At 41.1% G+C, this 16,025-nt stretch overlaps 1 protein-coding gene across 2 annotated transcripts in view; it reads right to left on the minus strand.

The window, feature by feature from the left end:
* The window catches only part of HID1 (HID1 domain containing), a 155,334-nt gene that overhangs the window by 11,028 nt on the left and 128,281 nt on the right, over nucleotides 1-16,025 (minus strand). For both annotated transcript variants that reach the window (XM_053708878.1, XM_053708879.1), the window contains exons 13-14: nucleotides 11,084-11,248; nucleotides 9,964-10,191 (exon numbers count right to left, since the gene is read on the minus strand). In XM_053708878.1, the coding sequence (XP_053564853.1) occupies nucleotides 9,964-10,191; nucleotides 11,084-11,248 (393 nt within the window). The remainder of the gene's footprint in view (nucleotides 1-9,963; nucleotides 10,192-11,083; nucleotides 11,249-16,025) is intronic.

Genomic DNA, 16,025 nt, shown 5'->3' on the forward strand with positions numbered 1-16,025 from the left:
TCCTTTCCTTCTGTACAGGGAGAGTCCACAGCTGAATTCATTACTTGTGGGAAATACTGAAACTGGCCACCAGGAGGAGGCAAAGACACCCCAGTCAAAGGCTTAAAGTGAAGGTCAATTTTGATGAAATAGTGCCCGGTTTTTAATAATCCTATTAAAAACAAGGGCACTTTAATTCATCAAAATTGACATTTCACTCGTTTTCTTCATAAACTTATCTTTTAATCCTGGCAGCCACTCCAGCGATTCCCCCGGCCGTCGGAAGCCTCTGCAGACATCAGAAATGACGAATCCGGCTTTGTTCCAAATAACGGCTTCCTCCAATCTTGGCCTGATGCAATGCAGTGATTGGAGGAAGCCGGATTCGTCATTTTGGACCCGCGAAGATGGCTTGCGACAGGTGGAGGAAGTGCTGGACTGGCTGCCAAGATTAAAATATAAGTTTTTGAAGAAACCGAGTGAAATGTCAATTTTGATTAATTAAAGTGTCATTGTTTTTAATAGGATTATTAAAAACCGGGCACTAATTCATCAAAATTGACCTTCACTTTAAATACCTCCCCCCTTCCCTCATCCCCCAGTCATTCTGCTGAGGGAACAAGGAACAGTAGGAGAAATATCAGGGTGAAAAAGAGGTGCCAGAAGAACAAGTTAAAATTTAGGGCCACCCATCGGAGAACACGGGCGGGAGCTGTGGACTCTCCCTGTACAAAAAGAAATGCAATTATCTGGTAAGCATAATTTATGTTTTCCTTCTTAATACAGGGAGAGTCCACAGCTGCATTCATTACTTGTGGGAAATTATACCCAAGCTACAGAGGACACTGAATGCCAACGGGAGGGCAAAAAAGAAGAGGCGGGCCCCATATGAAGGCACCACAGCCTGCCAAACCCATTCTCCCAAAGACTGCTTCAACAGAAACAAAAAAAAAACAATAAACATTTTGGAAAAATAATGTAAGGAAGACCAAGTAGCCGTCAAACAAAACTGATCCAAGAGAACGTCACTGCTCTGAAGAGGCTTGCATTCCGCTGGTTCATATCCCAAGCGGAAGGCATTCCTCCTGTGACGAAAGGCAAAGAATGACTGGGGGATGAGGGAAGTGGGGGAGGTATTTAAGTCTTTGGCTGGGGTGTCTTTGCCTCCTCCTGGTGGCCAGGTTCAGTATTTCCCACAAGTAATGAATGCAGCTGTGGACTCTCCCGCTATTAAGAAGGAAAAATATATTGTATAAACTCACTGTATCACTACAGAGCAGCCTACTATTATCTTTGTGCAAGTGTGAGGCTTGCAGAAAAGGGTTACTTGTCGGCAATATAGCTGTTGGAATTCTGCTTTTAGTGCTTAAAAGCCGTTTTTCCCTACACAATATATAATTTTTTTGAGTGCAGTGCCCCTTTAAGCAGGGCTAGTGGGGTCTTATGTTTGACCTTTGCATATAGCTGTTACACAGCCTAATATTAGTACAAATGCCAGTGAACTAGATGATATTGTGACCTTCATGACATGTCAAAATGATCAAAAAATTACATGCCCTAACTTGTCAGAGCATGTATTTGTAAGACTACTGACCTGCACTACTGTGTGTTTAACCACACAATAGAGGTTCTGCTCAGGACTCACAGAGCACTGCTGGCCCTGAGCTGAAACCACCACTAATCTAATCAGCAGTGCCAGCTCCACATCTAAGTCCTGCGACTAACGCTGCTGATTGGATCAGTCGCAGTTTCCGCTTGCTAGTGGTGCAGGGTCGATAGTCTTAATTGCTTGCTCTAACGAATTAGAGAATGTCATATTTCAACAATTATAACTCATTAAGTGGACATTAAACAATTACCTTCATGTTTAATGCACTTGGTTAAAAGCGGTTGGGTTAGCGTGCAAGCGATTGGTGCTAGTTTTTTTTTCCATTTGCGCTCTCAACTGAAGTCTATAGGGAGAAGACATTAGCACGATCGATATATCTGAAGTCCTACAGTTAGAGCGTAAGCTTTCGCTCTCAAACAAACTTTTTACTTTCAACTTCCAATATGCGCGTGTTAAAAGATTACTTCTGGCTGTGTTTGTGTGTGCGCAAAAGCGCTATATAGTGCGCCACTTGTAATCTAGCCCTTAGTGCCAACATGTTGTAATCTTTAATACAGGGGAGGACTGGCAATTTTTGGCCCAGGGAGCAAGTACAACCCAGTTACTCATGTAATAGCAACCCACCCCTTAGCAATAAACTCAGGTTGTTTACTTCTATAGAACTTCAGATTCCTTACTGCTGCTGCTCGACATGGGTAGCGGATACTTATCAGTTAGCCCAGCCCATATTATATATATATATATAATAATGTTACTTTTAAACTAAAATAAAAAGCTGATAAAGAGGTGCCGTCTGTAAATGCTGTAATGCCCTAATATCATGATTTACTGTGCAAACCAGGCCCCTCTCTCCTTTCCTCTCCTTGCCTTAGCTCTCACAAACTACTTTCTTTTTTAAAATCTATGTCACTAAACTGCACCACCTCACAGAAATGCCCCCACTGCTATAAATCTCATTCTCACCTACTCTTACTTTCCATCTTGCTGCTATTAGCATCAGACAACATCTCTCCAAATCCTGGGCCCACCCTCATTCCCACCATTACCCAATCACGCACTCCATATAGAAACTTTAATAAAAGCAACACACATAACCTCATTTCCATGCAATGCATCCCACACGCATACACTACTTTCACCTGCGCACTATGGAACTCTCGCTCTGTCTGCAACAAACTTACAGCCATTCATGACCTGTTTATATCAAATGCTTTCACAGTTTTAGCAATTACCGAAACCTGGCTATCTTCTTCCGACACCGTTTTCATTGCTGCTCTCACACACGGTGGTCTTCACTTTAGCCATACCCCTAGGCCAGGTGAGAAACGTGGCGGCGGTGTTGGGATCCTGCTCTCCCTCTCCTGCACTTATCAGTACCTACCTCCAATCCCATCTCTCTCCTTCTCCTCCTTTGAAGTCCACTGTATTCGCCTGTTCTCCCCCCTCTCCCTCAAAGTGACAGTCATCTATCGCCTTACCTGGACCAACCTCCCAATTCCTTGAGAACTTTGTCGCCTGGCTTCCTCACTTTCTCTATACAAATATACCAACCCTAATTCTTGGGGACTGCAACATTCCCATTGACAACCCATCTGCCCCTGCTTCTTTCTAAGGTTGCAACGAACTATTATTTTCATAATCGATTAATCGGACGATTTTTTCGATTAATCGACTAATTGGATAAAAAAAAGTAAATTTATGCTTACCTGATAAATTTCTTTTACGATATGACGAGTCCAAGGATTTCATCCTTACTTGTGGGATATTAACCTCCTGCTAACAGGAAGTGACAAAGAGCACCACAGCAGAGCTGTATATATAGCTCCTCCCTTCCCTCCACCCCCAGTCATTCGACCGAATGTTTAGGAAGAGAAAGGAAAAGCTAAAGGTGCAGAGGTGACTGAAGTTTACAAAAAATAAAATAAATCTGTCTTAAAATAACAGGGTGGGCCGTGGACACGTCATATCGTAAAATAAATTAATCAGGTAAGCATAAATTTACTTTTCTTTTACAAAGATATGAGTCCACGGATTTCATCCTTACTCGTGGGATACCAATACCAAAGCTATAGGACACGGATGAAAGGGAGGGACAAGACAGGAACCTAAACGGAAGGCACCACTGCTTGAAGAAAAGTTCAAAATAGAAAAAACGGAGCACAGGAAAAATATCAAATCAAGCATTTATTTTAATAAAGCAGCACTCTTAAGATCAATAAAAAAATAATACTTGCAAGTACAGACTGTGTGGTATGACACGTTTCGGCCTAAGCCGTCATCAGATACCACTGCTTGAAGAACCTTTCTCCCAAAAACAGCCTCAAAAGAAGCAAAAGTATCAAATTTGGAAAAAGTATGAAGGGACGACCAAGTCGCAACCTTACAAATCTGTTCAACAGAAGCATTGTTTTTAAAAGCCCATGTGCAAGCCACAGCCCTAGTAGAATGAGTCGTAATTCTTTCAGGAGGCTGCTGTCCAGTAGTCTCATATGCCAGACAGAAAGAGAGGTAGCCATAGCTTTCTGACCCCTTCGCTTTCCAGAATAAACAATGAATAATGGAGATGATTGACGGAAATCCTTAGTCGTCTTTAAGTAAAACTTCAAGACACGGACCACATCCAGGTTATGTAACAGACGCTCCTTCTTAAAGAAGGATTAGGACACAAGGAAGGAACAACAATTTCCTGATTAATTTTCTTATTTGAAACAACCTTAGGAAGAAATCCAGGTTTGGTACGTAACACCACCTTATCAGAATGAAATATAAGATAAGGCGAATCACATTGTAACGCTGAAAGCTCAGAAACTCTTTGAGCAGAAGAAATAGCAACCAAAAACAGAACTTTCCGAGATAACAACTTAATATCTATGGAATGCATCAAACGGAACCCCTTGAAGAACTCGAAGAACTAAATTCAAACTCCAGGGAGGAGTAATTGGTCTAAATACAGGCTTAATTCTAGATAGAGCCTGACAAAAAGACTGAACATCTGGCACATCTACCAAACGTTTGTGAAGCAAAATTGACAAAGCAGAAATCTGTCCTTTTAAGGAACTTGCTGATAACCCTTTCTCCAATCCTTCTTGGAGAAAAGACAGAATCCTGGGAATCATAACTTTACTCCATGAGTAACCCTTGGATTCACACAAATACAGATATTTACGCCATATCTTATGATAGATTTTTCTAGTGACAGGCTTACAAGCCTGTATCAAAGTATCGATGACCGAATTAGAGAATCCCCGCTTAGATAATATCAAGCGTTCAATCTCCAAGCAGTAAGCTGCAGAGAAATTAGATTTTTCAAAAAATGTGTACTGCGCCTTTAAGAAATAAAAAAGCGCACAATTTTTCAAAAACTGCTTTAAAACGTTAAATAACGCAATGTGATTAAATACACGTTCAATGTGGCCAAAAATTATTGCACCTTAAGAGCAAAAGGCGATTTTAACCTCTTACAGCAGTGTTTTTCAACCAGTGTGCCGTGGCACACTAGTGTGCCGTGAGAGATCCTCAGGTGTGCCACGGCAGACTGACAACAGTGTGACATATTTTTTAAACTTTGCTTGTTTTTTACTCCCAGTGCAGGGGTAGTTTGTAGGAGGCATGGCATAACAGCACAATACATACAGTATGTGTGTGTGTGTATGTGTATATATATATGCTGTATTAGGCTACAATGTTAGATTTTTTTTAACATTTTGGGATGGTGGTGTGCCACAGGATTTTTTTATGTAAAAAAGTGTGCCACGGCAAAAAAAAGGTTAAAAATCACTGTCTTACAGGACATTTATAGCAAAAAATATATTTTGTTTAAAAAAAATGACCCCTGCACCTTGCCACAGCTCTGCTGTGGCGCTTACCTGCCCCCCGGGTACTGCAAAACGACTCGACAAAGATCTGGTGAACAGAACACAAGTTTAGGCCAACTGAAGCAAATGCCTGCTGCCTTTTCAGTCAGAGTAAACTGTGCGTCTGAGGTGCGAAAATAGGCCCCGCCCATCATGGACGTCGAACAAAATAATCTGTATCACCGCATGGGAAGAGGTTAGCAAGAAAGTCCTTGGTCCCCAAAACACAACAAAGTAATGCGGCAGCCATACTTATATTTGCATCAAACCAAATAAAAACGTTAAGCTGCCTCTCCCAGTGTCCCTTTATATATAACTTCAGCCCAGTATTATGTCAATGAAATAAATAAGCACAGGATTTTCAGTAATACCCTCTGTGTACAGGTCTACTTCTTACCCCTTTCCTTGCAGGGAAAACAATGTCAGCCAGTTCTGATATACCAAGTCTCCTCAGAAATAAAGGACTGAACATACCTCAATGCTGCTTGTAGCATGAAACCGGTCTCCACACTGAAGATTTCTCTTGCACTACCTTCAGAGACTCTGTGGGAACCAACATGGATCTTAGTTACATCTGCTAAGATCATCAACCTCAGGGCAGAAATCTTCTTCCATATCTCCCTGAGGAAAATAGTACTCACCGGTACCATTTAAAATAAAAAAACTTCTTGATTGAAGAAACTAAAACTAGCACCTCACTTTACCTCTTCCTATTACTAACACAGGCAAAGAAAATGACTGGGGGTGGAGGGAAGGGAGGAGCTATATATACAGCTCTGCTGTGGTGCTCTTTGCCACTTCCTATTAGCAGGAGGTTAATATCCCACAAGTAAGGATGAAATCCGTGGACTCGTCATATCTTTGTAAAAGAAAAAGAATCAATAATTGGTTACTATATTTAAAATAAAATCAACATATTAAGTGTTACAAATATAAACTTCAGACTAAAACTTTACATTAACACAACTGTTTGTCCAATTTTTAAGCAGCAGAGCACATTTTTATAATTAAGCAAAACAAAACCACAAACTGAAAAGAGGTAGAACTAGAAAGAGTTAGACTATCACTGTATATAACTTTGTTATTCACTCTATCAGAAACTTTGCATAAAAATGCAAAAATGTCAACATGTCCACATGCTCCTGTCTGAGGCTTGCTCTCTTTTTGCAGCTTAGTTATTTTGCCTGCAGCAGAGAAAATGCGCTAGGATGGTGTTGAGGTGTCTGAGATGCATAAGTAGGGTTTTGCCAATTTCACCAAAGTGGGATATTTATCTTTGTTAGCTCTTCACCAATGCAACATCTTTTCCTCCTTGGCAAGGGGCCTCTCAACAAATAGATATCTTGAATATCTATATGCAATGGTAAATAACCAGCTATAAGGTTAGGAAAAATATCTAGTCTGCTCTAAAAATAACAGATATATACTTATAGCGGTTGAATCTGGTACACATTATCACAAATTATTAAAAAAAATAAAAAAAAAGGTCGAAATCGCTAAGGACTATATATAATCACAGGACAAAGCCTTACACATTTATCTATACAGTACATATAATCAACAATAGCAAGCAATCTGCTAATAATTGTGCAAACAGATAATAGTGCACATCAATTTAAATAACTCCCATTAATCTAGGGCTAGGTGTAAATAACAAGCTCGGCACTATATCATGCAAAGCACATAAGCCAGGAGTAGTTGTAAACTTATACTGTCCTGAAAAAGTGAAAAGTAAACGTCTGTAGGCGTCCTTTAGGCTAAGTGCATAACCATAAAACCCAATACCATGTGCAGGAGCTCATTTGAGAGAAGCAGTTAGTCATGCACAGACAAACTAATCGATTATGAGATTAGTTGTTGCAGCTCTACTTCTTTCACTTACATCCTCCTTCGGTCTCTCACAATCCACCCTATTCCCTACTCATTGTTATGGACACTCCATCGATCTGGTATTTTCCTACCTCTGTTCTATATCTGACCTCACCTGTCGCCCTTTTACCATTTCAGACCATCACCTGGTCACCTACAATATTAATGCAACAGCTAAACACACTTCTCCATCCTGCCCCCGCACCTGTAGAAATTTACATGTTGTGGATCCGCTCCAATTTTTCAAAAATCATTCAAGATCTCCTCCCTAACACTTCCACTATAACCTGCCCTGATCTCTCTACAGCCCACTATAACAAAACTCTCTCCTCTGCACTAGACACACTTGCCCCTCTCCGACTGCGCAAAATATCATGCCGTCAGTTGCAGCCCTGGCACTCTTGCAAAAATTCTTCCATACTGCTGAGCGTGTCTGGAGGAAAACTCACTCTGAACCTGATTTCATACACTAAGTTTATTCTTCGTTCATAGACTTCTGCCCTTCACTTAGCCAAGCAAACCTACTTCTCTTCTCTTATATCTACTCTTTCCACGAACCATAAACGACTCTTCTACACCTTTAACTCTCTCCTCTACCCACCTGCTCCCCCCCCCGCGTCTGTCTTTAGTGCTGAAGACCTGGCAGACTACTTTTTAAACAAAACACCTACTATTAGAAGCAACATCCACACACGCCAACCTGCAATATTCCAACAACAGGTCCAGTTACTCCCTCTGCCACTCTCTGCATCATCCATCCAGCCAGTGAGAATCTTCCTCATGCCTCACTACCTGCCCTGCCTCTAATACCCTCCCCGTCTTCCACCCTCACTCCTGCTCTTACTCACATATTCAACCTATCTCTCTCTACAGGCTCATTCCCATCTTCTTTCAAACACGCAAAAGTCACTCCCATACTCAAAAAACCCTCCCTTGACCCTAATTCTCCTGAAAGCTACCGCCCCATATCACTGCTTCCACTAACATCAAAACTCCTTGAAAAACTAGTTTACAATCGCCTAACCCAATTCCTGTCCACCAACTCTTTGCTTGACCCCCTGCAATCTGGATTCCGCCCCGAACACTCAACTGAGACTGCCCTTACCAAGGTTACTAACAATCTTCTCTATACTTAAAATATTGGAAACTACTCTATACTCATCTTACTTGACCTATCAGCTGCCTTCGACACAGTTGACCACCCCCTCCTCCTACAGACCCTTAGCTCTTTTGACCTCTGTGACACTGCTCTTTCCTGGATTCACGCCTATCTTTCTCACAGGTCTTTCTGTGTCATTTGCCGGTGACTCCTCCTCTCCTATGCCTCTGTCTGTTGGAGTACCTCAAGGATCTGTTCTGGGTCCTCTACTCTTCTCCATTTATACTTCTTCGCTGGGAAAACTTATCAACAGTTATGGCTTCAAATATCACCTCTATGCTGATGACACCCAGATCTACCTCTCCACCCCCTGCTCTCTCTTCCTCTGTCCTCTCTCATGTCAGCGACTGCTTATCTGGTATTTCTTCCTGGATGGCCTCTCACCACCTAAAGATTAACATGTCCAAGACTGAACTCCTCCTTTCCCCCCTCAATCTCTACGCCGACTTCTGATATCTCTATCCCCGTTGACGGCATCACCATTTCCCCATCGCCCCAAGTCCGCTACTTCGGAGTTACACTTGACTCAAATCTATTCTTCACCCCCCACATCCAATCGCTTTCTACATCCTGCCGCAACCATCTACGCAATATTTCAAAGATACAAATAATTCACTCCCTTGTTATTTCCCGACTTGACTACTGCAATAACCTACTTACTGGCCTTCCTCTTTCCCGCCTCTCTCCCTTCAATCCATCCTAAATGCCTCTGCCAAGCTAATCCACCTTTCCCTTCGCTCTGTATCTGCTGCACCTCTCTGAGAGTCCCTTCATTGGCTCCCCATTCACAGCAGAATTAAATTCAAAATTCTCACCCTTACATACAAAACTCTCACCAACACCGCTCCCCTCTACCTATCCTCTCTAATAAACAAGTATACTACAGCCCGCCCACTAAGATCCAACAATGACCTGCTACTTGCATCTGCGACTATCACCTCTTCTCATGCTAGACTGCAGGACTTCTCTCGTGCAGCACCTACCCTCTGGAACACTCTCTCTCGTGCTGTCAGGCTTTGCCCTAATCTTTCTTCCGTTAAATGCTCCCTGAAGACTTTTCTGTTCAGAGAAGCCAACCACCCAACTAAATAATAAATTAATTTCACTTACCTAACATTTCCTTCATCTAACTTTTCATTAACATCTTTCTCAATCTTTCAGTTCTCACCTCCTGTTTCTCAACCTCCTACCCTTCTATACTGTAAATTCCCACGGGAATAGGGCCCTCAATCCCTCCTGTATGTGTTTGTAAATTTTATCCTGTCTATTACAAGTCTTGTATTGTTTTATTTAAATGAATTATATCCATGGAAAGCGCTGCGGAACATGTTAGTGCTTCATAAATAAAGTAGTATAATAATAATAAATAATCCCATGGGCACATGCACCAGCCCTGATTTTGCCAGTTGAGAAGGGCACAAAAACTGTGCCAACAATAATGTTTTTTTAATTGTAATCTTCAGGGCCTAAAATACAACACACACAAGACTCACCAGGAGTGGCCACCAGACTAGTCTTAAGTGTGCCCGGTTCAGCCGGGGCAGCAGGACGAGAGCCCTCCATTGATGCTCCATCTTGGGAGTTGGTCCTTGATATGGGTTCAGCAGGCTTCTTCTTGCGTTGTAGAGCACGCTGTATGGACGGATTGTCAGAGGGGAGATTTGCTAACTGGTGAAAGACATTACGCTTTCGAATTATGGCATAAACCAGGCTAGAGTTACCTACAAGAGAGAGAATATGACAAAAGGGACAAAGAAGAATGTTGATAAGCAATGTAATAGCTAAAAAAAATAAAAAAATAAGCAGACAGACAAGAAAGAAATAAGACTGCTAGGCAGGCAATTACACAGACAAAAATAAAGTTGGGAAAAGATGTAGTTTGGCTCTGGGAATTCAAAAAGTTGCGAGGCACTGCCTATTATAGCTGTACTGAACTGACATTCAGGCAATTAAAGGGACAGTCTAGTCCAAAAAAAAACTCTCATGATTTAGATAGGGCATGTAATTTTAAACAATTTTCCAATTTACTTTTATCACCAATTTTTCTTGGTATTCTTAGTTGAAAGCTTAACTTAGGAGGTTCATATGCTAATTTCTTAGACCTTGAAGGCCGCCTCTTAAGAATGCATTTTAACAGGTTTTTCACCACTAGAGGGTGTTAGTTCATGTTTTTCATATTGATAACACTGTGCTCGTGCACGTGAAGTTACCTGGGAGCCATCACTGATTGGCTAAACTGCAAGTCTGTCAAAAGAACAAAGAAAGGGGCAGTCTGCAGAGGCTTAGATATAAGATAATCACAGAGGTAAAAAATATATAAATATAACTGTGTTGGTTATGCAAAACTAGGGAATGGGCAAACAAGGGATTATCTATCTTTTAAAACGATAACAATTCTGGTGTAGACTGTCCCTTTAAGGCAAGCAGAAGAACAGGGACGTAATCAGAAATGTAGGGCGATAGGAAGACAGCCATTGAGAAGTACAAGGAATTAGACAAAAGCAGGTAATTCAAGACAGTGAAACATACACAAAGGTAGGTAGCACATCATAGGTGGTTATAGGATACCCTGGTGCTGTAGAGGGAAGTGGATACAGTTGTGGTGATACTGACCATCAAATTGGTATTGGATGATGTTGTTGAAGACTTCAAGAAGGAAGAAAACAAGATGGTGATTCTGTGGGGATGAGAACAGGAACCAGGGGCTTGAGAAAGCTTCAAGAAGATGCAGGAGCTTGTTTGAGGCCACCATAGAGAGGGACTTCAGGTAAGGAGACACTGCAGAGACAAGAGATGTTAGGTTCCCCAACACGTAAGGGAGGTGGTTATATAAGGGCCATGTTCAGATAATTAGAGTGTGAGGTGGGACAAGAGAAAGAAACGCAGGTGCTGGAAGGTTAGAAGAGACAGGACCTTGAGTGTGTAGGGGAGAGCAGCAAGGACTTGAGACAGGAAAGCAAAGAGGACCTTGTGACGAGAGAGCAGAGAGGACATTCTTCTTGGGAGGGTAAAAGACCTTGAGCCTGATTATCTTAACTTCCATGGATCAGATGTGGTTATTAATGCGACCCTTGCCACGTGTATTACTATAACTGTGTTGGTTATTCAAAACTAGGGAATGGGTAATAAAGGGATTATCTATCTTTTAAAACAAACATTCTGGTGTAGAATGTCCCTTTAAGATAAAACAACAATTATGGTTTGTATTTTGTATTTATAAGTACACATTTCTGTGTGTTTTTTGCACATTCAGTGTATTTAAATAACAATTTACACTGTGCATATTTAATACATGTATTCCTGTGTAATTTACATACAAATGTTACGTTTTTGATAAAATATGATTTTTGGTGAATAATTTATTTATGTAACGTTATTTATGTGTGAATGGTTCAATTATTCATTTAGTATGAAATTTCGATTGTCGTTTGCACTTTTGTAATGCATTGATCTCCTACCCATACAAAAGATACAATAGACACCCTGTTTTCAGGGTAAAAAGTTGGTTTAGATAATTTCACCATGGAAATAGAAGTACTGGCTAGCATTCTTAAATACATAGAAACAAACTTCAGTTCCAGCCTCCTTTTATTTAAAATAAGACCTTTATTTTCACAATGACAATGTTTTGGGCCTGCTATAGATCCTTATTTATGCCTCTTGAGACAAGATTAAAGGCCTATAGCAGGCCTGAAATGTTGCATTTACAAGCAGGTGATCTAGATGGGACAATAAAGGTCTTCTTTTAAAGGAAAGATGGCTGGAACTGAAGTATGTTTCTATGTATTAAGCTGCTGGATGTGACAGATCTAGTGTTCCGTGCCCCTGAATAAGAAACTTTGTGTGCGGTTTTCCTACAACTACATTAACGCACCCCCTACAGCGTGATTCCTCATTTTACAAAGAAAAGAAAATTTATGCTTACCTGATAAAATTATTTCTTTTTTGACACGATGAATCCAGGGATCATCTTAATTACTAATGGGATATTCACCTCCTGGTCAGCAAAGAGTCAAAGAGCACCACAGCAGAGCTGTTAAATAGCTCCTCCCTTCCCTCCCACTCCAGTTATTCGACCAAAGTTAGGAAAAGAAAGAAAAAGCCAAGGTGCAGAGGTGTCTGAAGTTTACATAACCCACAACCTGTCTACAAGAACAGGGAGGTCCGTGGACTCATCGTGTCAAAAAAAGAAATACATTTATCAGGTAAGCATAAATTTTCTTTTCTTATTTAAGACACGATGAGTCCACAGATCATATTAATTACTAATGGGATTCAATACCCAAGCTAGAGTACAGAGATGATACAGGAGGGACAAGACAGGAAACCTAAACGGAAGGGCCCACTGCTTGAAGAACCTGATAAACTGGACCGAGACTAACTGAGGCCAGGCCAGGCCAGAAGAACACTGAAGATCGCTCTCAGCTCCAGAATGTTTATAGGAAGAACAGACTCTGGCTGAGTCCAAACCCCCTGAGCCCTTAGGGTGCCCCAGACTGCTACCCACCCAAGAAGGCTGGCGTCTGTTGTCACAATAACCCAAGATGGTCTGCGAAAGCAGGTTCCCTGGAAGAGACGACCACCATTGAAGAGAATCCCTTGTCTCCTTTTCCAGAAATGCAAACCTTAGAACTTAAGACGATTCTTGTGAATGGCACATGAAGGTACGCATCCTTTAAATCCACTGTTGTCATAAATTGACCCTCTTGGATCAAGGAAAGAATGGAACGAAAAGTTTCCATCTTGAAGGACGGTACACTAAGAAATTTGTTTAGACTCTTGAGATCTAAAAAGTGGTCTGAAGGTTCCCTCTTTTTTGGGAACCACAAACCGATTGGGATAAAAAACCCAGACCCTGTACCTGTATTGGAACTAGAACAACCACTCCCAGGACTGAGAGGTCTCCTACGCAGTGTAAGAACATTTCTCCTTTTGTCTAATCTGCAGATAATCTTGAAAACAGAAACCTGCCTCTGGGAGGAAAACTTTTGAATTTTATTTTGTATCCCTGGGACACTATTTTCTATTGCCCAGGAATCCTGAACATCTCGAACCCAAGCCTGAGCGAAGACGGAAAGTCTGCCTCCTACAAGATCCGGTCCCAGACCGGGGGCATGTCCTTCATGCTGTCTTTGATTCAACAGCAGGCTATTTGGATTTAAAAAAAAAAAAATAATAATTCCAAAAAGAGATTTCCGTCAAGCCAGGTCCAAACAAGGTCTTCCCCTTGTAAGGAATCGCTAAAAGCCTATACTTAGAGCATACATCCGTAGAACAAGGCTCTAACCATAAGGCTCTGAGCTGGAACAGAGAAACCTGAAACCTATGCTCCCAGTTTGATAACTTGAAGGGAAGAATTCGAAATAAAGGAATTAGCCAATTTGAAAGCTTTTATCCTATCCTGGATTTTTATCCAGTGGAGTTTCTGACTTATTAGCACCAGACAACGCATCAAACCAATATCGCACTAGTGATGGTAGCAAAGTACACAGCTGGTTGCCATTGTAAGCCCTGGTGTACATCCGTTTTCTAATTTTTGTCCATAGGACCTTTGTAAAACCCAACTATCCTCAAAGGGTATCGTAGTTCTCTTAGCTAAGCTGGAAACTACTCTCAGACGTAGAATAAAAAAGTTAGCACTTACCTTTAAAATCTGCCCGACAGCAGGGCAGCCCAGCAGGTTTAAGAGGTCCTCTCCCTCCCATAGCCCTGAGGATAAAGATAAAACCTGAGTCATCTTACTTCAGGATTAGGGCAGCATCAATGTATGGGAGGCGCAGTGAGAATTATGTCCAACAAGTTCCCATTGCTCTAAAGCCACCATTGCTCTACTGAAGAGACTGATTTGGACTACGGCTACAACCTAGAACAAAGCAGCACAATCTTGCACTACTTAAAAAATAATAAACTCTTGATTGAAGAATCTATACTAACACCTCACTTTACCACATCCTATCACTAACGTAGGCAAAGAGAATGACTGGGGTGGGAGGGAAGGGAGGAGCTATTTAACAGCTCTGCTGTGGTGCTCTTTGCCGCCTCCTGCTGACCAGGAGGTGGATATCCCATTAGTAATTAAGATGATCTGTGGACTCATCGTGTCTTAAAAAAGAAATAGACTATTTCGTTGCGGGCGGAGGAACGGCGGAATGAATAACAAAATGAAAGGGTAATTATTTATATATTTTAGCATCTACAATGATTTAGATCAATGAAAGTGCCCATCATTTATCTTTGTATTACAAATATTGTTGAGAGAATAGTTTAAGTTTTAGATCACTTTAAATAATCTCACAAGCCCAGAGACCTTCAGATCATCGGGTCCCTTGCTGAGAGAGCAGACAAGTCATAATGTGGGGAATTGAAATGAGAAAGGACTTCATGCTGACAGGGTAAAAGAGAGGACCTTGTGTTGGGAGGAATAAAGAGAGGTAACATTGAGTGAAAACAGAGAAATAAAGGTGAGAAGTGAACCTATCACACAGGAGATGGAGACAGTGTGTGACTATACAGTTGTGAGTACCTGAACAGGTTAACGTTCTGTCATATGAACAACAGTAACAGAAGTAAATCACATGACTGCATTCAAAAGAATACACTTCTCTAAGGCCATGTGAAAAAATAGCAGAGGTCAGTTGGAAGGAAAGCGCTTATTTGTTAGCAATATCTTTGTCTAGCGAGGGAGAGATCTTTGAGGCAAATTAGTGCACCTCACATGTAAATAAGTCTAACAGTGCCACCTACTGGAAAATAATGGAAACCTTAAGCATATACAGATAACACAATGTCTAAACCAGACAAGATAGATTTCAGCAGTAACTGATTGCAAAAGTTTAAAGGGACATAATACTCATATGCTAAATCACTTGAAACTGATGCAATATAACTGTAAAAAGCTGACAGGAAAATATCACCTGAGCATCTCTATGTAAAGAAGGAAGATATTTTACCTCACAATCTCCTCAGCTCAGCAGAGTAAGTTCTGTGTAAAAAGTTATACTCAGTTGCTGCCCAGCTGCAGGTAAAAAAAAATAAAAAAATGAAGACATGAACAGCAGCCAATCAGCATCAGCAGTGCTGAGGTCATGAACTCTTACTGTGATCTCATGAGATTTGACTTAACTCTCATGAGATTTCATAGTAAGCTTCCTTTACCTGATTGGTGAAATAATATGAGAGTTCACAAGGCTCATCCCCTAAGCTAGACATACTAATATGCTGCTTAGAAATCCTTTACAATGGGAGGTGGCTACTGAGGAACTTTTGAGGTAAAATATCTTCCTTTTTTACATAGAGATGTTCAGGAGATATTTTTTAGTCAGCTTTTTACAGCTATGCTGCATCACTTTCAAGTGTTTAAACATTTGGGTATTAAGGCCCTTTAATGCTACCACCTGCTCTACTATAACATAGCTACAATACAGTATCTATAACAAACTGCATATGCCCACTATTAGTGTAAGCAGTCATCTGGGCACAAGGGTTAGGTCTGAGTAAAAAAGTGAGCTGCTCTGTAGAAGCCTAGAGACCTAATGCAGTGAATGTCCGGATAGGA

Source organism: Bombina bombina, chromosome 1 (assembly GCF_027579735.1).
Source record: "Bombina bombina isolate aBomBom1 chromosome 1, aBomBom1.pri, whole genome shotgun sequence".
Lineage (NCBI taxonomy): Eukaryota > Metazoa > Chordata > Amphibia > Anura > Bombinatoridae > Bombina > Bombina bombina.